The 23924-nt window shown below is 38.7% G+C and overlaps 2 protein-coding genes across 6 annotated transcripts; one reads left to right on the top strand and one right to left on the bottom strand.

Moving 5' to 3' along the window:
- The first annotated feature begins 915 nt into the window (after positions 1-915).
- On the top strand, positions 916-17038 carry LOC124185321 (bifunctional 3'-phosphoadenosine 5'-phosphosulfate synthase). Of its 5 annotated transcripts, none has more exons than XM_046575975.1 (6): positions 916-1641; positions 13504-14307; positions 14491-14925; positions 14987-15196; positions 15273-15555; positions 15683-17038. In XM_046575975.1, exons 1-6 carry the CDS (start codon positions 1423-1425, stop codon positions 15778-15780), a joined length of 2049 nt encoding a protein of 682 aa, XP_046431931.1. In that variant the 5' UTR covers positions 916-1422; the 3' UTR covers positions 15781-17038. The 5 variants fall into 5 exon arrangements, with proteins under 5 accessions (XP_046431931.1, XP_046431941.1, XP_046431959.1 ...); XM_046575985.1 differs by lacking the exon at positions 916-1641 and adding an exon at positions 7825-8909; XM_046576003.1 differs by lacking the exon at positions 916-1641 and adding an exon at positions 7826-8894.
- On the bottom strand, positions 16739-23545 carry LOC124185280. The gene is made up of 3 exons (XM_046575873.1): positions 22482-23545; positions 18940-22052; positions 16739-18748 (listed from the first exon to the last, which is right to left on the bottom strand). The coding sequence occupies exons 1-3, from the start codon at positions 23038-23040 to the stop codon at positions 18443-18445; spliced, it is 3978 nt and encodes a 1325-aa protein (XP_046431829.1). The 5' UTR covers positions 23041-23545; the 3' UTR covers positions 16739-18442.
- Between the last annotated feature and the right edge of the window lie 379 nt (positions 23546-23924).

Raw genomic sequence — 23924 nt, 5'->3', positions numbered from 1 at the left:
GAACTACACGGAGCTGTGATGCCCATGCATGACGTGCTCGTGCAAAATTATACGCAGACCCACTGACGAGTTGAAAACTGAAGTCAGATATGATCAAAATCTAGTCAGCCGGGCTCAAAAGTAGTGAAATGGAGGCTTAAATATGATATCAGTATTTTGAAGACGTTTAGTTTGCGTTATAAAAAATAAAGAAGAAAAGATTGTTAAATTAAAGCTTGATTCTACAAATTCCTTTACATATTAATCGATGACTGTATCAGTACCTCTGAATTCTCAAAGAAAAAAAATAAACGATAATTCTCCGTGATTTCCCGCGAGCATTGTGAATTCACGTATTAAAATAACAAAGTGTGCTGTGTATTGTTAACAACATAAATTATGATGCGCCATCTATAATCATTAATCAAGCGCAAAAGAACATGTAATATACGTACACATGTACCTATGTATACCTGAGGTTTGTATTTTTGTTATTAATTAAAGTCAACAATATCTTCATCATTATCCAATGCGCAACATTCTTTCAAAATAGGTAGTCCTCAAGCTTAAATATATTGTGCGCCTTATGCGCGCGCATCTCGCGTGACGTCACATCTCCGTGTAAAACGCGTTTCCACCAATCGCCGCTCTAAGATTGATCAAACAATGACGTTGCATGTTATTCCAACGGGAACATTCCAATTCGTTCATTCCTCCGGTGGCAGGTAAAATCCGTGCGTAATTCTGTTCTCAGCATCAATGCGACTCGAACAACAGTTTGAATTAATAACAAACATTTTATAAGCGAACAAATAACTGTGGCTATTCAGAAGTCGTGGAATAGTCGCCGGGTGTACAAAGGCCGAAAGCCTGTCAGGTGTGGGTTCAAAAACGGTGAAATTAATTCAAATAATTCGAACGAAGTATACCGAAAGTTTGAACGAGGACCAAACGAGCTCGTACCTATCGATGAACTCTGTTCTGCGACAGTCAGAGCGAAGCGTTTCTCCCTCCTTACTTATCGATTGACTAGATGTCGCCACCGGTTAGCTTTGTACCGTTATGGCCACCACTTTACAGCGAGCTGTCAAATGTTGAGGGGGTCTTGTGTAAACATCGAACACCACGCCCGTGTCTCTCCGGGCGATTTGAAAAAAAGGCTGCCAGAATCGAAATTGCAGAGAGCGTGATGCCGCCGGCTTGATAACGACGCGAATCCTGGCTACGAGCCGATGCCAATGCGCTGTGTTTCGGATTATGCGGCCTTGCACGTGGCCGTTTTGCAAGCATCCCAGACTTCCCCTACCCGAACCGGCTTTACTTATCATTAACTGTATTTTACACTCGATTCGAAACGCTAAGTGGTTGGCTATAACGTGTCCTGTGCGTGTGAAATTGCGTTGATCAATCTAATAATTACACGGAGAGTTCAGTAGCTGCTGCATGTGCGTGTTGATTGTTGTACGCCGATTCAGTGCTGCGCTGACAGTCATCTTTTACGCTTACTCGTTAATCACTTATTTTTATCTATTCGATATAAATCACGCGGGCAGATTTCGTTTCAAAGACCTTGAAGCCAAGTTCAAACTCTGTGGATGCAGAATATCGGACCTAGTCATGTCGAACGACACAGCAGCCGTGCCGAAAAAGAAAATGATGACGGTAAGTCGAGTTCTCATGTTTACGTAGGCACATTGTAGTAGTAGTAGTAGTAGTTTACTTTGACACGTGGAACACCAGCCGCAGGCATTTGTTCTAATCCGTTACTACCGTTCGTCTTAATCTCTCGCCGTTTTTCACTTCGTTCATTCACTCTTCTCAATTCAAACTTCTCAATCATGATTACGTTATAACGACTCGGAATAAATCTAATATCCACCTGTAATCGTTACTTTTATGTGACAGATGGTATAAGATTTCAAGTGTTAGGAACGTGCGAGTTTGATAATGAATTCGTGCATCTGTACGGTCCGTTATATACACCTGCTGATGTGGTTTCACTAACTTGATGACAGGTTTGATAACTACTCCCCAAGTCGTTCGATAAACATTCGGTCTATACAAAGAAAGCGTTCCATTATCTTATCTGAGACAACCTTTGCCGTAGTAATTAGCCACCTTGCACTTGTAACAGGACCCACCGAACGGGCAAATTCCTAGCTCAGGTATTCGGCAAGGGGGGGAAAACCTTCGGTCGTGTTCTTTCGAACACGGAATTTTTTATTTTTTAACCCGTTAGAAACCGTTAATCACGCTGGCTGTAGAAATAAGATTTCTCTCTTCTGTTTAAATTTCATAACGAAATATATTACCCGCGATATTTGTACAACTTACACTTGTCGTGCTATGAAATTTAATCTCTTTTCGTAACGATGCAAATATTTGCAAATTGCAACTATTTTCTACAAGCTAGTTGCATATCTGCACAAAGCCGTGTCTCACGTTCTTAAAGCGATATTGAAATCCGTGAGAATGTAGATGTCACGTTTTTCATTTATCACATGTTACGTGTCTCCTTGGTCGTCGAAGATAAGAAAGATCCTTTAGCTTTGGAATGTATCTTCTACTTGTCTATGAAACAAGAGACTTTTCAGCATAAGTATCAAATGAAAGACCAATATCGACCATTAACGGGTCGTGGAGTTTGCTTTTCTAAATTTCCATACTGGTGATTGAAGAGGATAAATAAACACGTCTGTAAGAGCCATTTCTTAAAGAATAAAAAATTTCCACAAACGAGAATCCATGCGATAAGTAACTAAGCAGTGAAGAAAAAACAGTATTTCTCCGTTTTGTTTTGATTTTTGTATACAGGCACTTACAGTTTTTTTTTAATTTTCGAATTCAATTATCCAGTATATTTCGTCAATAGCAGCAGACGAAAACAAAAATAATGTATAAGCAGTCGCTATATTATCACAACTGTAAAAATAAGATTGGAAATTACAGTGTAATAACCAACATCAGCAATGATATCGCATTTTGTTTTTTACCGACGCACGAACAATTGAAACATCGTTGATTAAACGAAGCGCATATCGTTCTACCTGTATTGACAATATAATATTCTCTTATTGTCAAATAACATACAATGGAAAACAATGCGAAACACTTTCTCTGCACGAACGCAAAACATTAATTGGCAATGACAAGACTCCAAAAAGCGATACTTTCAACGCTTTATAATTTTCCTTAGTTTTATTATAACGTTGCAAAAATATGTTTCTTTAATATTGTCCCACGCCTCTGGCGTATAACAGCGAACGTCAAAAATGCCGAAGTCAAATAGCCGGCTCTCTCTTCGTGTCTACAAGAATTTATGCGTAAGCATCTAATTTTGATATGCCGAACGTACACATATAATGGCTGTTAGACTTCAAACACTGAAATTCCATGTGACTACTCGCGTTTGCTCGTGTTCCATACATCCAGGTCAAGTTGAAACGGAATTTAATTATACGTGCGGCAAGTTGAGAACTTGAACGCAATTTTCATTGAGCCGAGTGAATTACCCTTCTCTTCCGCTGCAAATTTTCTTTATCTCGACGCGCGATATATTTTTTCTGTGACATAACTTCGAAACTGGTGCAAAGGTGGTGTTACGTTAGAAATATTACGCATTATCTTTCGCAAAGCTATTGATTGCTTGGAAATATTATATTATGATATAATAACATGTATCACCTCGGACAATTGGGATTTTCGAATTATCTTTGCGGCAACGGTAAACAAACGGGGCTGAAATAAACCCTTATCTAGCTTATCAACTTATTATCCGATAAGCTCTAGCATCACTTTAAATTTCTATCGGCCACCGGAAATACACGGTCACTGTTACGGTAAACACTGTAATCCGATCATTTAATTCTTGATCCGATGGCCTCAGCAAGCCTCCGGCTTCTCGTAGCTCATTGGCGCATCTTGCAAATCCTACCGCGTTGTTCAAATTCGACGGTTTAATTATTATCAATACTGTAGATAAGCTTGATAAACTCGAATCTCGTGGTCAACAACTCACTGCCGTAAAGTATTTCATGTCGTTTCTACGTTTTGCAATTTCACCGTAATAAATATGTACTCTCGCAGATATTTGCAGTAATTTACTTTGCAGTTAACGGCGATTATTGTATTTTTGTTAGCTGATCGTATGTTTGGGAAATAATTATATTTTATAGTTTATCTAAAAATCGCGAACCGGGCAAATATATCGCGCTTCGAATTACACTTCATACAGCTGTGACGTTTCCTCGTTACAGTTGCTTAAAACTGTCTATTACATAAGTCGAATTTGAACGTTTTTATCCTGTGCAAACATAGCTTTCCGTATCGAGTTTATCAAAGAACTCAATGTCTCCAATAATGTCGCATTCAAAAAACTCACTTAGGCCTTGAATAAGTCGAGTATAATTTCCGCTTCGCGTTAATGAAATTAATTTTCTTTCTTATTTTACTCATGGTCGGGGAAAACCGGAACTGACTCTTTTCTTATATAAAGATTATGTCAGGAATTTTTTCATGCGATTTCTAGTGACTTATTTTATCTGTTTCTGAATGTATATCCACACAGCCATACCCATTCGATAGATACCTCAGTATTCGAATGCAATATTTATGATCAAAATCTGATCATTAGCGAATAAAAGGTTGAGGAGAAGACGACCAGTGATATGCTAGATATATTTGGAGTTAGAGTGCGAGACCGTTAGCTTGTAATGATATACGTAACGGTCTGAAAACTCGCGTATGAAATTAGACAGATTTGACCAATTCGTATCCTCTTCGTATTCATTGCCTTAGCGAAGAAATTTCGGTGGAAATCATTGCGTAAAGTCGCGCGAAAATTTTACTGTTACGAATAGCGGTGAATCAATAATTTACCTTCCATACACAGAGGTGATTATGTGAAAACAGTCAACAGTTTTCAAAATCCATCATTTTTTTTTAGGATGAGTCAAACAAACACATGTTAAGTAATTTTGATTTAAAAAATTGATTATTTTTGATGAAAATTTGAAAATTGATGATAAAAGATTGATCTGTTTAATCCGATTCAAACGGTGTACCATTATTAATGCAGGAAAAATAGGAAATTCCGGTATTTTATCACAAAATGAATTTGATTAACAACTGCATAATCGAAATCGCATCTGCCTTTAAGATCAACCGAGATGAGGATTCTCGATTGGGGTGTTGAAAGTGAACATGGGTTTCGTAGGTGAAATACCTAGCACGTGGTGGATTATTGATTTCAAACTTACTTAGTTATTGTGAGTGAGTTCAGAAAACAGAGTGGTGCACGGGACGTGCGAGAGATTGTTTAGCCTCGCGCAATGAAGAAGCTTCCACATAAGAGAGACGAAATACGAGTTGTGAGTGCGAAATGATGACGAGCACGTAACGTATGCTCGACTTTTTTCGAAGCAAAACTTTATTCCAACTAGCAGAGCGTTCTCAAAAATTTATCAAATGAGATTATAATGTAATTCGATGTTTGTTACTCGAAAAAAATTATATGAAGAACTTGAATTTCAAAAAAGGTTCGTAGTTAGAACTTGACAAACACCCGGCCTGGCCCAAAAATTTATACCGGGATCTTTGCTGTCTTTATAATGTTCTATTGATTTGTGTGCTGATTCGAGTAACATATGTCAGTAATGATAATTCGGATGTGATTTGGTTTAATGTTGCGGATAACAGCTTCAAACTTCAAATTTGCCAAACACTGTACGTATCCATGCGGAGAAGAAATCGATTGAAAGCGAAGGTTTACTTCGCTTGACAACCGAATACTTCACTTGACTCGGGGAAGTTGGAAAATCTTTGAGTATATTGAGAAATCTTTATGCACAGCATAGATTCGGATACGAATGCATTTGCCTACGTGAAACTCGCGAAACGTTCCTGTACCCGCCATACCATCTAATACATAATGAAAGCGTGTGTTTGTTCAGCAGATGCAGAGAATAAGCGTAATGTATGTAATCACATGGACAAAACGTGTCCTCGTTATGCGATTATGCAAAAAATCAATTAGAGTTAACATGTTTTACTCATTTTACACTCGTCAAGTACACGAGGTGAAACTTGAAAAGTTGCCGGTGGACATGTTTTCACGCTTCTTTATAAAAATGTCATTGTAACTATACTGAAAAAAAATTCGTTAAGCAACACACTCAGCAGATATGGTTTGGCTAAATGTCATAAAACTTGCGCTGTAGCGATCATACCTTAATTATCGTGCAACGAAGCTCCCTTCCGACGGTTGAATTTCGAAGTCCCATTTATTATCCCCAATTTATATCGTCCATTGTACTTGTCTTCGATTTTTCGGAATTGTTAGTTTATTACGCTTGTATCGCAATTACGTAACTCGTGTTTCCGTTCCTTTGTCCCCGCAAGTTTACGTTCCTTATAATCACATTCTACAGTTTTTACCAGACGTAAGGAAAATAAATGAACGATCGTAACTTGCACCGTTGAGAAATGAATATTCAAGGTGATAAACAAGTTGCGAACTTGCAAAAAACTATTATGTACAATCCGACTGGATTCTGGATTGTTATACTTTGTACGTCCGTTCACCATGTCAAATACTGATCGGTATACGGCAACAATAACGCACGTCATCAGGGGGGAAAATTCGATCGGACGTAGTTAGATTTATCATTTCCGATTCTTTCATCGCTTGAATCATTCTTATTGTTCTTTTCTCATCATCTACGGTTACGATTATCACGTCTATGCATATAAATTATGTTTTTTGGTATGTGTACAGTTACAGAAGCGCCTTGATTGTCGAGATACATTGTCAGTAAACTTATTATTGATGGGAATCGTGATGAAATTCATTTTAATTACCTCGCATAACGATTCAATTGGCCCTTATATTGACCAATTGCACAATAACCATTGCGCCAAAATACATTGCTACAATAATCACGCATATATATTTAATGTATCATTTCTGTAATCAGTTTTTAAAATACGATTCGAAAAAGTCTAAACTGGAAGAAACAAAGTCCCGGCTACATTTCGCTTATATATATATATATATATATATATATATATATTGTTACAAAGAGTGAAATCACCCCGTTTTACCTCCCTTTCAAGTGATCTAGTAGTCATCACAGATAAAAGACATGTAAGACTTGATATGTCATAAAATGAATAAGGTTGCTGCGTCAACTGATATTATTGTAAAAACAGTCCTGTTTCAGACTTGAACCGAAAACCGTACTCTGCCATTAAAGCATTTTCTCAAAATTTTATTTTTGCCTTTAATTGATTCTCTAAATAAGCTCACGAACCCGTATTTATTTTTTCGATGTTCGCCAAACGTTACAATATACGTTCTAATCGATATATGTATAATACATATACACCGATTAGCGCGCAAAGCTCAGAGGACTCGGGGGAAACAAAGTTCCTCCGTTTCTCTCAATCGTCGCTGCGTTATCACCGATGAACCGTGTTTAGTCTCGCCGTCATTCGGTTATCAACGTCGAACCAATAAATGCCTCAGATCTCCGCATTATATAAGGCTATGTGTCCAAGTCGACGTGGCTGATAGAAATTTCAAGTTATCGTGCGTCGAGTTTACAGTCTACGTTCTCATCCTATTTCGAATGGTTTTTGTTAAAAGTCTCTCAGTTAAACTGGTATACTGCACGTTTCTGTAGTTAATAATTATCAGTGTTTAAAAATGGAATAACATCGTGGTGAAAATTTGTTCTGCGATAGCGATTTCGCTCACGTTACTTTGGTGCGTGCAAAGTAAGAAATTCGCGCGTGCGGTAATAAAAAAAGTTCATTGCGTGAAAAATGTCATTAAGAAGTAAAATTATTATTTTAATCGAAAAATGCGAAAGGTACAATCAGTGCAAATCTTTTTATCTCAACAAATTTGAATAACATCTTTATAGAAGACCGTTCATATTTTACATCTGTCAACACCGTGTCGCGGAAGAATATTATCCACTTCCGATATTTCGTTATTGTGTAATACCATTATCTTTACAGCATCGTTGTACACAAAGTTGGAGTGGAAATAAATCCGCGATGATTATTGCCGACTTTTTCTTGCCAAACACTACTCGGTGAACTTGAGTGTCCGTGCTTTTTCATCTATAATAACGAGCAATAAAAAGGTTGAAGCAAAGTAACAAAGTTGAAACCCGCGTGTATCGCTCACTCGGGTAGAATGCGCGATTCGTTGTGACCTCGCGTAGGTGGATGTCTTGAGCCCGCGTGCCTCGTCCCCACTAATTCTAAAACCGCGACACGACCAAGACGAATTATTTTTCCGCGATACTCCGCTCCCCTTCCTCCACGTGGCAATCGGTTATATCGGCTCGGCTTTGACTCGGATTACGATTATACCCAACTCTCGTAAGTCTCTATGTTACACACGTTGTACCGCAAGAGCCGCGTTGTTGAACCTTGACTGCTTTTTCCCAAATTTTTTCGCGATGCAAACGTGCTGCCAGGGTCGCGGTATAAAAATTTAACGCGCAACAGATCGGTGGTGGTGGGGCTTCGCCGGCAACCCCTGATTCGTGATTTCTGTCGAGCCTTTCGAAACTCGATATATATTCAAGCCCTCGAACGACTTCGATCCCAGTTACGCCTCTGGAGACATTCGGTAATGAGTTTTAAACGTGGTTATTTCCTTGGTTATTTTCCACCTCGAACGAACTTGGCACTTGTCTAATCAGGCTTTTCAAACGCTGTCGGAAGTTTTTTTTACAAAGCTATCAGCACGTCGCCCGCAGCGAGAATCGAACGAACCGGCGATCGGCGAGCCAAAAGACGGAAATCCATAAATACTTACCAAATATCAAGGGGGGCAGCCTCAGCCTGAAGTTGAGAAAATGATCCGCAGACACTTCACGCCCAATGGCGAGATGTACAAAGTGAGTCGCAGGAAGGTGATTCTAATGTTTTGTCAGACATACCTATTCACGACCTGTACGCGTAACGCGGCAATATGTTGTAATGTTACGATTGTTATTCACATCGATCAGAGAACCGCTTCTATTGATTAACTTTTTTTCAGCACTCTCGATTTTTATTCAAACAAACTGCGGCCTGCGTTTTTCTTATAAAGATCCAGTTTTGTATACCCATATAATTTGGTACGAAAATCATGCCGTTGCAAAATAAACGCAGTTCAACCGATAACCGATTTGAATACAATGGTGAATACTTTTTTTTACAATTTTTTCAATTTTTCACAGTTATTTCACACTTTTTTTTTGTGATATCACATTCGCATTTTATAAAAGACTGTTTCAATGTACACGAACTGGGTCTATAATCGTCAGATTAGATAATTGATTAATCGAAATTTTTCAAGGTTAGCAAAAGCAGCTGGTGGAAGTTTTTATTCAGATAAAACATCTGACTTGGTTATATATTCTGTAACATTTGAAATAACGATCTTTGCGTATTCTTTCAACAACACAGAATGTGACGACCTGTTTTCCACACGATCGATAATTATCACCAACGAACGAACGTAAGCGACCGTCAAAATGCAGTTTTACAAAATAACAACATACGGTGTGCAACACAGTGGCGTACAGGCTTAGAATTATTACAGAGATTACGAAGAAGTACCCGCTGCACTTGACGCAAATTCTGTGCACATGTAAATTAAGTATACGGTATAAAAAGCACGCTGTATTGCAAGTATAACGGGTCATTGGATCGAGCAATTGCATATACGAAGTGTATACGCAGAGCGATAACGATAATCTCTGCACGGCTTCTGAATCATTGAGCCGAATGCAGAAGAAAACACGTAATTCGTTTGAATTGAAAAATTTGTACCTTTTCGGTAACAATAACTCGTAATTTTCGATGTATAACATTAAGTGTATAGTACGTGTGTTTACGTTATTCGAGAAAAATACCGACTCGTCACAAACATGTGTAAAAGAAAAAGTCCAATTTTCAAGCCAATTTGATCAATGATTCTACTTCATAAAAATGGATAATTTTCTCAGATCTACACAACTGAGCCCGTTCGCTTGAATTTTGGCAAGAGGAAAATCAAAGCGAATTTCGGAACAAACTCGAATCTTGACTTCCGTTTTAACGAATTTTTTTTCACCGGTATAAAAAATTATTTCCTCTAAAAATGATCGCTTCAACTTGACTAAATCTGTGTTTTCTCCATACGTCAAAGTTCACCGATGTACAATATACTTGTAGTCGTTCGCCGATGAAAAATATTGTACCCGTAACTGTGTGCCGCATTGCGTTGAAATTAACTGCAAATTCAAGTACCACGCTGGTAACTCGAGCATGCGATTCGTGCAAATATAATTACACAATAAAAACCATAATTCAACATCGTAACTACCGTTACGAGATTAACAAAAGGAAGAGATTCGGTGTAGTTGAGTAAGGCATTGCAGTTTTACTACCGCGTAACCAACGAGTGAAATAATAAAATTTAAAGACTCTGAATCCTGTTGGTATTATATGCCTTTTTCTCCACTACCGCATGTACAAGTGTTTTCTTCACGTAATATAACACATTACGTTAAACGTGAACTACGCTGTTGCGTAGTAAATGCCAGAGTATTGTTCATCAAATATCAGATCTTAATTACGTAGGTATATTTAAAAGCTGTCTAAACTTTATCTTGAAATTCATTTACACGGAAGCTGAGCGTTCAAATGGAAGCAGTAAGTTATACTGCTTCGATAAATTTCCACAAGCGGCGAATGTTTCGTGTACAACTGTTCTCCAGCATTCGTCGGTAGCGCAGAAAAGATCTTTAACAAATCCAAATTAACATCGGTAACGGGTGAAAATTCACCCAAGATATGCCATTTATATGCTTACGTAGTATTTTAATATCTCCTGAAACTAAAGTTTGAAAAAGCAAATTTTACAAGTAATTTTTTTGCAGTGCGCGAAATCGAGTCAAAGTCGCGTTTACTGGTCGAAGCGTCCAAGTCGAAAAACTGCAAATGTCGTTGTTCGCTAATATTTGCCCCTTGTGCTGCGTTATTTATTTATTTCTGTCTTCATGCTCACCCCTGAATAATTAACATAAATACATCCGTACACAACTTCAACTATTTCCGCACTATACTTGATAATTAGTTAAGGAAGTTAGCTCTTTTTGTTAATTTAGTTTATTCGAACATTTATAGATATATAGGTTACATTATACATTATCGGTTATCTACAACAAATGCACAAACAAACGAGCATTGTACTATTCGAGGTTATCAGCAGCGGTTCCGCACCAGATATCGTTTCTTATGTTCGTAATTATTTAATTCTATACTCGCTTTCTCAATTAGATATAGAATGGCCTGCATTTGCTTCTCAGAATAACATTTCTTTTCTTATTCTATCGCGGTGGGTTTATGTTACCTGAAAAAATCTGCTCTAATTCTACAGTATCAATTGTTTTTCACAGAAAGATCACGTGTTCGTGATAAAAAATTTTATAACTGTTACGGAGAGATATATTCTCGATATCTATACTGTATGAATAATACAGTCTTATATTCGATATTGGTATTAACAAATTGTTTTCAATAAGCTGCTGCTGAATGCAGTGCAAACTCGTGTATGTATATCATATAATGTATCTGAGTAAAATAAAAGCAAGTCAACGCGGCTAGAAAGTTAATCCCGTGATCTATAATCTGTATCTGACACTGCGGCGGTGCTGGTCAATGATCATCCTCTGTCAGTATAATTCCGCGTATTTCGCTACTCATATTATATCAGTATGTGCGATTTCTTCCTCAAAGACGTGCGTACAGAATTGAATAATTGACGAGATGAAAGAGAAATTTAATGAGCCGGAAAAAAGTCGTCTTCAAGCGAATGAGGAAAACATGACTTCGTGACATTCTAAGAATATTTCATGTCGTTACAGCTGAAGAGTAGACTTGAACAGATATTCCAAGTACTGTGACTCTTGCAGCGTTTAAAATGAAATTCTCATCCTCATCCTAAATCTGTTATACGCATTATTTCACTATCATTTCATTCTTGATATGCGGATTGCCTACAACGTGATTTTGTCTCGATTCGCAAACTCGCCGATATAATATAATAATGCGATGAAAAGTCAAAACTAAAGTCATTCGGTTATGCAAAAAATTTACTCCACGGCAGGCCGAATTCAATATGCACATGCAAAGTCAGTTATAGAATCGGAATATTCAGAACCGCAGGCCGAGACGATTCGAGTCCCTGTCCGCAGAAACTGTGACGCAAAGAAAGTAACTTTCTTTCAACTTTCCCGTCATTCCTTACTCAACGCTCGAGTAAGTTCGATCCGACTGTTCGACTCGGAAATAGGCGCTCTTTGTTTTCGGTTGTAGATTCGACGTTATTTATAATTAATCGCGAGGTTTGAACCGCCGTAAATTATTCAATACCGCCAATCGCTTGGTTGATTAAACATGGGGCAGTGACTGTTGCCTGGCACCGAAGTGTAATCTTATTTTGATATTATATCGTATGATACGCGTTACATCAATTTCAACTAATCCCGCGATTAGACCCTGTTGCTTTATGTCACAAGTGATGTTTTTGTGCTCATCCGATATTCGCCTCTGTTAATTGCCGGCTATACTAAGGAATAAAGGTTTAATCGCTCCACGTATGTTTAATAACAAAAGATTATCAAGAGTTTTACTCGCTTCTCACCGCGATTGATTCGGCGGTTAATTGATAAAGAAAAAACCGTCATGGGAATGTACGTTTGGCCCGTGTTGGGTAACGTCAACTACCCTGTACGACAGGTCTGTAAACAACTGAATGTTATAAATCGTGATAGCGAAGAGTAATCAACCATGATTCGCATGTCCCTCAAATTATTATTGAAATTTCCGTGGTATCTTCGTTTGCGAGAAACCTGGATACGGAGGTTTTTGCAAGAACGTTGAAAAAATTATTTCTGGAATAATTTATTTAAGCCGCCGTGTCAAGGTCCACAATACCGATAATAATATTTTTTTAACATAAACAGTGTGCACAACTGTAACATGCCTTAATTCTGTAATGATAACAGCTCGACTGCTGAAAAAATTCCAGACTTTCGTATTGTATGGTACTTGAAAATGTTGAACAGCTATTTCAGTCAGCTAACCAAACGAAACTTGTTGATATATGACAAGACGTATGAGTTTCTCGAAGAATTTTATATCCCTAATCTGTTACGTGATATGAGACCATAAGTTAACAAGTAAATAAATTGCTATCAATAATTTCAGCAATCAATGTGTAGTCGAGATCTAAGATGTGATCGATTCGATATTAACCAACAATTTAAATACCCAGAGTACTGTACATACAGGAAAAAAATGCAATCTTTTAAATTAATTAGCCAATTCAAACTACCGCGATTGCGAATTTTTCACAATCATAATTGCATGCGTTCTCAACACAAAATAGCGACCCAGCCAGTAATTTGTCGATAAACCGATTCGAATAACGATACCAACCGATTTGCTCTATCAACCTGAATTCCTTGTTTTCAGACTTGTGCCAACGTCTCGGCCCAAGCGCATCACGTGTCTCGAGCGAAACGTGGCCAGGCACTTGGAGCAGTCCGAGGTTTCCGAGGATGCACGGTGTGGTTGACCGGTCTTTCCGGGGCGGGAAAAACCTCGATAGCATTCCAAGTGGAGGCCTTCCTGGTCTCTTACGGAATCCCCGCGTACGGTTTGGACGGCGACAACGTTCGTACGGGGCTGAACAAGAACCTCGGCTTCAGCAAGGAGGACCGGGAAGAGAACATCCGGAGAGTCGCCGAGGTGGCGAAGCTCTTCGCCGATAGCGGGGTGATAAGCCTCTGCAGTTTCGTATCGCCCTTTGAAGAGGATCGGCAGATGGCCAGGCAGATACACAAGGACTCCGATTTGCCGTTCTTCGAAATCTTCGTCGACACGCCTTTCAAGGTTTGCGAAGCCCGCGACGTCAAGGGCTTGTACAAGAAGGCGCGACAGGGCGCGATCAAGGGATTTACCGGCATAGATCAGAGCTACGAGCGCCCTTCCAACCCCGACCTCGTCGTTACTACGGAGAATCTCACCGTCGAGGAATCCACGGCCATGGTGGTTGAGTTCCTGGAAAAACAGGGCATCATTCCGACGCTACCCAAAGCCGGGGTTGGCGTACGTGAATTATTCGTACCGGAAGCCAGGATCGCCAACGCCAAAGCGGAAGCGGAAACACTACAGAGTATTAATATCACCGAACTCGATCTCCAGTGGCTTCAAGTGCTGGCCGAAGGATGGGCCGCTCCGCTCACCGGTTTCATGAGGGAAAATCAGTATCTGCAGGTCAGCGATATCGCCAATTTTCTTTCATTTACTCTTATCGCATTTAGACTTTATTACTACACACCGAGAGAATTCGTATGAATCCGCTGACCGATCGCAAATTCGCTTCAATGTATCCTAGAGACAAGTTAGCGAAACACTTTCCAATCCACGTGAAACTCTTACGTAGACGATTAATTTCAGGCTCAACATTTCAATTGCCTCGTCGAAGAGGGATCGGAGATAAATCAGTCGGTGCCGATCGTTTTGCCGGTCAGTACAGCCGACAAAGATCGGCTCGAAGGTACGTCGGCATTGTCATTGAGGTACGAAGGAAGGACGGTGGCGATTCTCCGTAAACCAGAGTTCTACTATCACCGAAAGGAGGAGAGATGCAGCAGGCAGTTCGGTACGAATAATCGGGATCATCCGTACATTAAAATGATCCATGAATCGGGCGACTGGCTGGTCGGAGGAGACATCGAGGCTTTGGAACGAATTAAGTGGAACGACGGCCTCGACGAATACAGACTGACGCCGAATGAGATACGGATCAAGTGTCGGGAGATGGGAGCCGATGCTGTTTTCGCTTTTCAATTGCGAAACCCCATTCATAACGGGCACGCGCTTCTCATGCAGGTGAGACGAACGAAAAGGCTAAAGGAAAAGACTTGAAGAATTACTATCCTACGATTCACAGGATACCAAAAGACGCCTCCTGGAGGAGAGAGGGTTCAAGAACCCGGTTCTATTACTACATCCTCTGGGAGGCTGGACGAAGGATGACGACGTTCCTTTACCCGTCAGGATGCGTCAACACAAAGCTGTTCTCGACGAGGGTGTCCTCGATCCCAAAGCTACGCTCCTGGCCATTTTCCCTAGTCCAATGATGTACGCTGGACCAACCGAGGTGAGCTTCAAATCCTCCTCTCAAATGAAAAAGACCAATTTTCATAGCCAATTTCTCTGCACATTGTACACAACAGGTGCAGTGGCATGCTAAGTCGCGGATGACAACGGGGGCAAACTTTTACATAGTGGGCAGAGACCCGGCCGGAATGCCGCATCCTGACAAATCTGCGACACCGGACGGAAATCTCTACGATGCCACGCACGGCGCTCGTGTACTTTCCATGGCACCGGGATTGCAGAGTTTGGAAATCATTCCGTTCAGAGTTGCCGCCTATGACACTGTGAACAAGAAAATGGCGTTCTTTGACCCAGCACGGAAACAGGACTTCGACTTCATATCGGGAACCAGAATGCGGGGTGAGTGATCGAAATCTGTGTTTTGTTTCTTTGCAAAATTGCAGCCGATGAATTTGCGCTGGGATTGAGAAACAGACAAAGAATAATTATCGGATAGTGTATTATTTATAATATTTCTTCTGTGTAGGTTTAGCGAAATCTGGCGAGAATCCTCCAGATGGATTCATGGCACCGTCAGCATGGAAGATCCTTGCGGACTACTATAAAAGTCTGAACAAGAAATGATCATAATTTTGCTGACGCACAGGTAGCCTGTAGAAAGTTTCTTGTAATACCAATGCAGGGAAAACGATATGCGAAGAAAAATATCCTGCACGTGCTACAATATTAGTCGATATATGGAACGCATTTTAAAAAGTTTAATAGCGCAATTAATAGATCAATTTCAAGTTATAAAGATTATTTTAGAAACACACTAGCATATACACATGTATATGTAAATATACAATGACACCTTATACCGTATAGCGTATACAACGCAGAACCATTCCCTTGTTTGCATCATGTTTTTTTTTCTACTTTTACAATGACATGCCACTACATGTGTGTGTACACAGATGTACTTTCATCGACAGTTTTGAAAAATATCTGTTCAATCGTGTTTTATTTCTGCAAGCATATTACACAGATTATCAATTGATATAGTTATATTTTATACATAAATATATATATATATATATTTTATGAATTTATACACTATAGCTTATAATGTATATTAGTCAGGTATTTTATATTTACAGTTATTAGGTACCTTGGTTACTTAATTCTACGTTGTGCGCTGAAACTAAATAGAATGTGACTCTGGTAAAGTATCATTCAGAGTGGAGGGGGACGCTAATTATCATTGTTGTTATTGTAATATTTGAAGAATAGATATTATACGTTATTTATTACAGTCGTCATAATTCCGATCACAAACTGTACCTAGAAAACTTCGAAATTATATCATCAGATATAGAAATTTAGCAGCTGATGACGAAGCTGCCCAATCTAAGCTATCAGTATTGAATATTAATACATGCAATGTTGTAACGTGATTAACAAAACCTTGTTTAGCAGCTATTCCACGCCATTTTGCTGTCAACTGACGTTTCTCTTAAATCTTGAAGTTTACATATATTCCTCTGGACACAACCAAGCCGAGGCATATTCGAAAAATGGGAATAAATAAATATCACTTAGGTATTTGAAAATATTTTATTGTTGCATCAAAATTTTTTTGGATACAATTGGAAAATTGTTCTTCTCTGCCAAGGCCAATTATAACTTGAGCCGAAGTATGTACCCAAGTGGTACTTAATCAATACGCGAATGGAGATGCATTCTCCCCGAGTAAAATTACGCACTAAAATTTGAATGTAACTAATATTTATAATTCTTAAAATTAGTATATATTACGGAATCAATGTAAATGTAATATATTGGGTCTATTTACCACGATTAACTTGTTATACAAAATAATGAAATATATAAGTTACTTCAATATTTTACTATCAAATTTTTTTTTGATGAACTCTATGTGTACTAGTTCATTATTCAAAGTGCGAATAATTTTTGACGTTTTGTTTATACACTTTAGTGACAATCACAAGGGTATTTGTTACTTTATCTAAGATTTTAGCTTATTATATGTTGCGAAACTAAACCAATAGAAATTATGCGAATTAAATATAATGAGCCTGTGTTGAAACTCATCTAGTTTGCTGTCGAGCACGCGTTTGTTGCTACTAACGTTTGTTTATAATTCTGTTAATCGAGTTTCAAGAAAAGAGTTGAAAAATAGTTAATTTCATGGTCAGTGCGCATAAAATAGGGATTTCTTGACGAGTTCAAAACTTACACGAGTCAAGAAATCTTTATGTGCGCACTTGCCACAAATCCCATTTTTGTGCTACGTGTCAAAAACTACAAACCAGTCGAGGTGTTCATGGAGATAGCACAGAAACATATTTACAGGCTCAGAGATGACGCTTGTCATATAAAAACTATAATTTTGCTGACAACACTTAAACAAATATTAACTAGTAACCTAGTTCATGTATGGTGCAACGATATTTTTTTACTAGACGCCATTATATTTAGTACAATACATGGGTATGTTAGTTGCAGAAATATATGCACGGTAGGCATGCCTATCAATATATGATAAGTAGCTATCTCAACATGTTTCAGCAGCAATTATACCAAAAACATGAATATCAATATTATATATTTTGTTAAACCTATATATTTGATAGATTCACCGAATGATTTGCTTACAAATACTTAATATTTACAAAGAAGGCGATTTTTTGCAACTCATTGGATATCAGATAATATGCAGAAAAATTTAATTCTTTCTTTTATCGACTTTCAGGAGAGCATAACGAATGCCTTTCTTTGAAGAAAACGAAAAAGAAGGTATATTTAACAACACTTTTACCAATACTCAACTAAAGTCAAAACGTTAAAAGAATTGCAAGATTTTGAATCACCTTTACTACAGCTGCTAAATAATTATTAACAATCTGTAATTAAACTTAGAACTGCATGCAAAGTTTACGGAGAAATAAGTTCAGTCGTCTTAAATAAAATAAATGTGTATGCTGCTTCATTATGTTCAGCAAGCGTAATAATAATCTGAACAAATTTACAACCGTATGGAATTGAAAGTGTGCAGAAATTGCGGAGAGCAAAGAATAGATAGTATAAGTTTGATATGCAGTTCCATATCTAATGTAATGAAATTCAATTCACTAAAACATCATTCGCAACATTGAAACTGTAAGTATTCTGTAGTCTATATCTTCACCCGACCTATTCAATAGGTAATATTCTCTTATTGAGCATTGTCAACGAAGATGAAGTCCTATTTTTTTGCTTCAAATAGCCTACAGGCCATACGCCTCTATAGGACTCCATCTTCGTTGGCATTGTACATAATAGAAGCTGTAGCAAGATTAACCTCAGAATTGGCATCAGTTAGGTCCGGCAAAGATAACATAACTGGAATAACTTGTATTTTTCCAGTATCAACTTGCTGTTGAAAATGTACAACTGTTCCAGACTGCAGGATTTGATCCGTCATTTCGTCAGTTATAATCTCCGCACTCTCGAGGTTCTCCGCAGTCACTTCCTCGGTGTATACCGTACCATCTTCCATGTTCATTATAACTTCCGCCGCTTCCGAAGCCTCTCTCGAGGTCTCGTAGTCCTGAAATTTTTAGAAAAAAAATAAATAAAAAAAAAAAACATTGAGTAAGTATCACAGCGATGAATTTCGTCGTTAGTTACCGCTGCAAACACCAATTAAAATTACCTAACCCACTGCGAAAAGCAAAAAAATAAAATAGCCCTAGTATACAAGTTTCATTGAATTTTTTGAAAGAAATCTGTTTATCTCACCTGATCATATGCCTGTTCGTATTCTTCTCCCATATCCTCGGGCTCGTATTTCTCCATCTTTTCATCCACATACTGATCGTCGGTTTGGTCTTCATTACCATAATGAGCTTGAGCTTGCTCGTAGTCTTCCTGATCTTGCTCGGAGCAGGAAGTAAGTTCCACTGCTTGTATTTTTGGCTGTTTTGTATTTCTGCCTGTTACAATTCTCTTGAATCCTGATCCTCCCAAACTTTCATGTCTTCTTTCATGCTTATTTTTGTCACCCAGATACTTGAAGCGTTGTCTGCAAACACTGCAGGCGTAGGGTCTTTCATTAGTGTGCGTTCTTTCATGACAAACAAGAGCACTGACTTGTTTGCATCTCCATGGACAAAATCTGCATTGCAATGGTCGTTCGTCACTGTGTCTATTTTGATGATGTTTTATTAACTGAATTTTAGTTTTCAGATTAAAGCCGCATATCTCGCATGTGTACGGTCTCTCTTCAGAATGTGAGATCATGTGCGTTTTTAATCGAAGTTGATTAACAAATCTTTTCGGACAATGCGGACATGGCAATGTTCCCTCGAGCCTATTGTGCACCACCATCATATGGTGTCGCATTCTGACCTCTGACGTGAACACCTCATCGCACTCGGCGCATTTCATAGGATCCTTTTTAACATGCGTATTTTTAATGTGAGTACGTAAAATCATTTCTGTCTTAAAAGTTTTTTCGCAATGGTAACAAGTTACTCGTTTCTTTTCAGTAGGTGCTAACGGATCCGACTTCACTTCACCAGGCAGAGCCTGATTATGAATGTGGGACATGTGCCATTCCAAAGACCGAGGGGAGATCATTGATCTGTTACAGATGTGACAGGTGTACTGTCTTCCATCCTTGTGAACTCTGTTCCTGTGAATCACAAGCATCGAATGATTCGGGAATTTCTCGCCGCATACTTGGCACGAGCATTCCTTCAAACCGCGACTATCGGTTTTCTCGTGCACTCTCATGTGCAGTCTTAAACCGTCTCTTCGATTAAATCCTACACCGCAAATATCGCATCTGTATTGTCTTTGGTCCTCATGAATTCTAACGTGTTGCTTCAGCGTTGAACTGTTTTTGAACATCTTATCGCAGTGCGGACATTGTATGGTGTAAGCTTTGTGTGTATGCATATGCTTAGACAGACTATAAAATGGCACCAGTTTGTGGCAAACTGTACATTCTCTTTTGTTACCCACAGGCTGATGTTTGCGAATCCTATGGTGCCGTAAACTTGCAGGATTTTTAAAATCTGCACCACAATCCTCGCAGAGAAAAGCTCTCAGTGTTGTGTGGACAGATTTTACATGAAAGCTTAACTTCTGCTTGAATGCAAACTTTTTAGGGCATTTCGGACACTGAAATACTTTTTCCCAGCTCATGTGCTGCATTTTAATGTGCTGATCCAGCGTTCCTTGATGTTTGAATTTTTCCCCACAGTAATCGCATAACTGGCCATACATACTGTCGCAATGCTTCTGTTCATGCTGTCGTTTTTTACCCTTTGAATCTAACATCAATTCGCAGTATTTGCATATCAACTTTTGCATGCACGTAATGTTGTGATTTTTTCTTGCTTTGTTAGTTGAGAATTCTGTGTTACAGTCTTCACAATAGTGCAGTATTTTGTAATCGTGCGTCTTCATGTGTTCTTGAAGCACGTCGTTGAAAGGAAATGTAGCTGGACAATAATCACATTCCAAATAATCTTCAAGGGGAATTGTTTCTTCAATAACAAACATATCATCACCAGAATTCTGCGACAACTCTACATCTTCTTTCATCACCATGTTGTGCCTATTCTCGTACAGTGATATTATATCTTCATCTTTCAATCTATTTATCACAATCTTTCTCTGTTTCAAATAATCCTCAAACTCTTTCAAATTTTTGTCCTTTTCTCCCAATATTCGTTCCAATTTTTCCTGGTTACCCTCAATACACGATTCATCAAATTCTTTTTGCAAAGATTCTCGTTTCTGCTTAGCCTCTTCCCATTTTTGTTCAAGTCGAGCCAACCTAGCCAAGTAATCCTCAGAACTTGGGTAAGGTTTATCCGTTGATGAGTGGCACTCGTCTGATTTTTCACCATCTGCCCGAGACTCTTCGTTACATGGATTTTCTTCGCAAGCCTCCAAATCACCTGGATCGTCTTTTATTTTTATGGTACAACTTTCTTCTCCAGTATTTTGAGAATATGTGCGATATGTCGATTTCCCTTCTGTTTTTATTGATTTGAATGGTCCATTGTCGGTGGTCATCGTACTATTGGAGCCTAGAACTTGTTCTCTTCTTCTTTTATATTCTTCTATTTGTTCCTCTATTATTTGCTCTCTGATGTCAGGTTTTCGAAATTTATCGGAAAACAAATCTTTTTCTTTCATTTTCAATGCCTCATACTTTTTTAGCATTCTGTCTACTGGTTTCATATCGATCGCTGTATGGGAGAGATTTGTATCTTCGGTCTTTTCTCCTGGCTTGTCCATTTTTTTAACTTTTACCAATAACAATTCATTTGGCTTTGATCCTTTAACTGTTACATACATAATTCCATCTTCGTCTTTAGAACCAATGCTCATCGGATGATTCACACTCAACTTTTGCAGGGTTTTTTCTGAGATGGTAGAACTATTCAAATCTACCGAAAGACCGGTTTCTACAGCATCCAGGACTGACTTGGACGTAAGAGGTACCGACAGTCTTTTCTTTAATATGTTTGGCTGTTCTTTTGAATCAGTGACATCCTCTTCGGTTTCTGTTTTTATTACCTGTTTCACTGGGTTACGCAGATTTTCTTTACTGTCTCCAGCCTCGTATTTAACATAGGCCTTTTTTGTATCATCGTATTGATATACTGCAGGGGTTGCCGAGAGTTCTCCCTTGTGTGATTCAGACTCAGTATATGCCTTTTTAACCTTCTGGAATTCAGGCTCATCACGTTCGTCATTGGACTCATCATATTCAGAGCTATCCGCATGTAGTGGTAGATCTTCTGGGTCGAATTCCTCGATTGATTCATTGTCGTCGTTGCGATTAGGATCTGTGACATCTTCGAACCTATCTGCTGTGCCCTCATTCTCTGAAACTGATAACGGTTCCTCTTTCAATTTAATTGGGAGCAATTTTGCAGTATTAAAATTCTCTTGCAGTGAACGAAATGAGGACATTTTGGGCGGTCCAACGGATTTAGGTACACTTGCAGTATTATTTGTCTTTTTCTTAGCGTAAGTGTGCACATCTTTTTCAATCTTTACTACGGGAGTGTTCCAAGTGATAATTTTGCTCGTTTCGCTAGATTGTAACTCCTTCGAAGAGGGTCGTTCATTACCCAAGGGCTCACTGAGTGCCGTGTACATAGACTTTAGTTTAAACTCTGCCTTTTTAATTTGCATGAAAAATTTGTAACTCATTTTCAAATCGCATATGCAATCCATACACATTTGCGTTGATAAACTATCATTTTGATCTATGTCCTCTAAATGTTTCATTTGCTGATTAAGTCGCATCTGCATACCTTTGTCGCTGAATATATCTACCAGTGGAAGTTTCAATCCCGCGCAAGTCCGGCAATACTTTTTCAACTGTTGTTTAGCCTCATCTGATATTGCCGCAGTTCGTTTGTCTCGTAATTGAGTATTCATTTTCCTCAACTCGGCTAATCCCTTTACTAAATTTTGCTCAGAACTAGGCAACTTTAATCGAGGCGTTACTTTCTTTAATTGTGATAAATTTGTTATTTGAGAAAATGTTTGCTGTTCCTTAGGCGGAGCAACAACCACAGGGTTTGGTGAAGCGCTCTCGTCAACTTCATCCTGATCATGTATAATGATTATCGTTCCATCCTCAATGTTAGACAATTGGTCAATTTGCTTATCCTGAATGAGATCGATGTAGTCGTGGTCTGTTACGGCATCGTTGACGGTGTCCCTAGTTGTTCCATCGGGCTTCCCTTTGGATTCTCCCAATGTTATCAGCTGTTCGGTGGATGCTCCTGGTAAATTGCTACCCCTATCATCGTCATCGTCGTCGCCTTGGTAGGCAAAATATATCATTCCCTCCTCAGAGGCACTCATTTTTCTTTGCCGAGGTTAGGTCTTCTCAAATATAGCCATAATACATCAATGGTGAGAAGAATACAACTCTGTATATTATACAGTATCAGACGATCGTCCATAGATATTTTGTTCACTTCTGAACACCCGATTTCAAGGAAATATTTATGTTTTCAAACACTTTTTCAATATTTTGCCACCGTAAACTTTTCACTCGCGCTATCCAGATGGCGCGTGCCAAGATGGCGCCCTGAGCCTCGTTCACTATTTTAAATCATTACGACGGCGTTCTATGCTGCTGAAATTCATGACTTATCTCAAGTTCCCTTCTTAGCCTTTATCTTTCACCGTATTTATACTTGGGTAGAAATTGGCGGATTTATATTTAAATCTACTGAAACGATGAGATTCGAAAATGTAATCAATTTTCATTGATTCGGCCAGTGCAACGACGGGCATCTTTGATAGAAACGATCGTTACGTTTTCCCTCATAACATGCTAAAAATACACGCGGCACTTTTACGTGTGCAGTAGATATGGTATACCGTGTTGCGTATATAATCATGAGCCGCACTGGTTACGGTACTTCTGTACCTACTGTGCTAACATTATTTATGCTCCGGCATGGAATATCTACCACAGGCTGCAACCTGTGTATGACGCCATCATGGTCTATCCGTATACGTATAGCGACAAATGAATTATGACTCAAATACGTGCCTATCAGCGATGTTCACAATAGGTTATGGTTATACGAAATTGCGTAACTCCGTCTCTATTTTGAGAATTATTCGCCATGATTCGGGACGATATTTTAACCTACGAAATATACACTATGATTATCGGAGGTAATAGTATATCCTACAGAATAGCAGAAAAATGTTATCATACGAGTTCCACTGTA

The sequence above is a fragment of the Neodiprion fabricii genome, chromosome 1, assembly GCF_021155785.1.
Source record: "Neodiprion fabricii isolate iyNeoFabr1 chromosome 1, iyNeoFabr1.1, whole genome shotgun sequence".
Lineage (NCBI taxonomy): Eukaryota > Metazoa > Arthropoda > Insecta > Hymenoptera > Diprionidae > Neodiprion > Neodiprion fabricii.
This window is presented reverse-complemented; position numbering and strand designations above follow the sequence as displayed.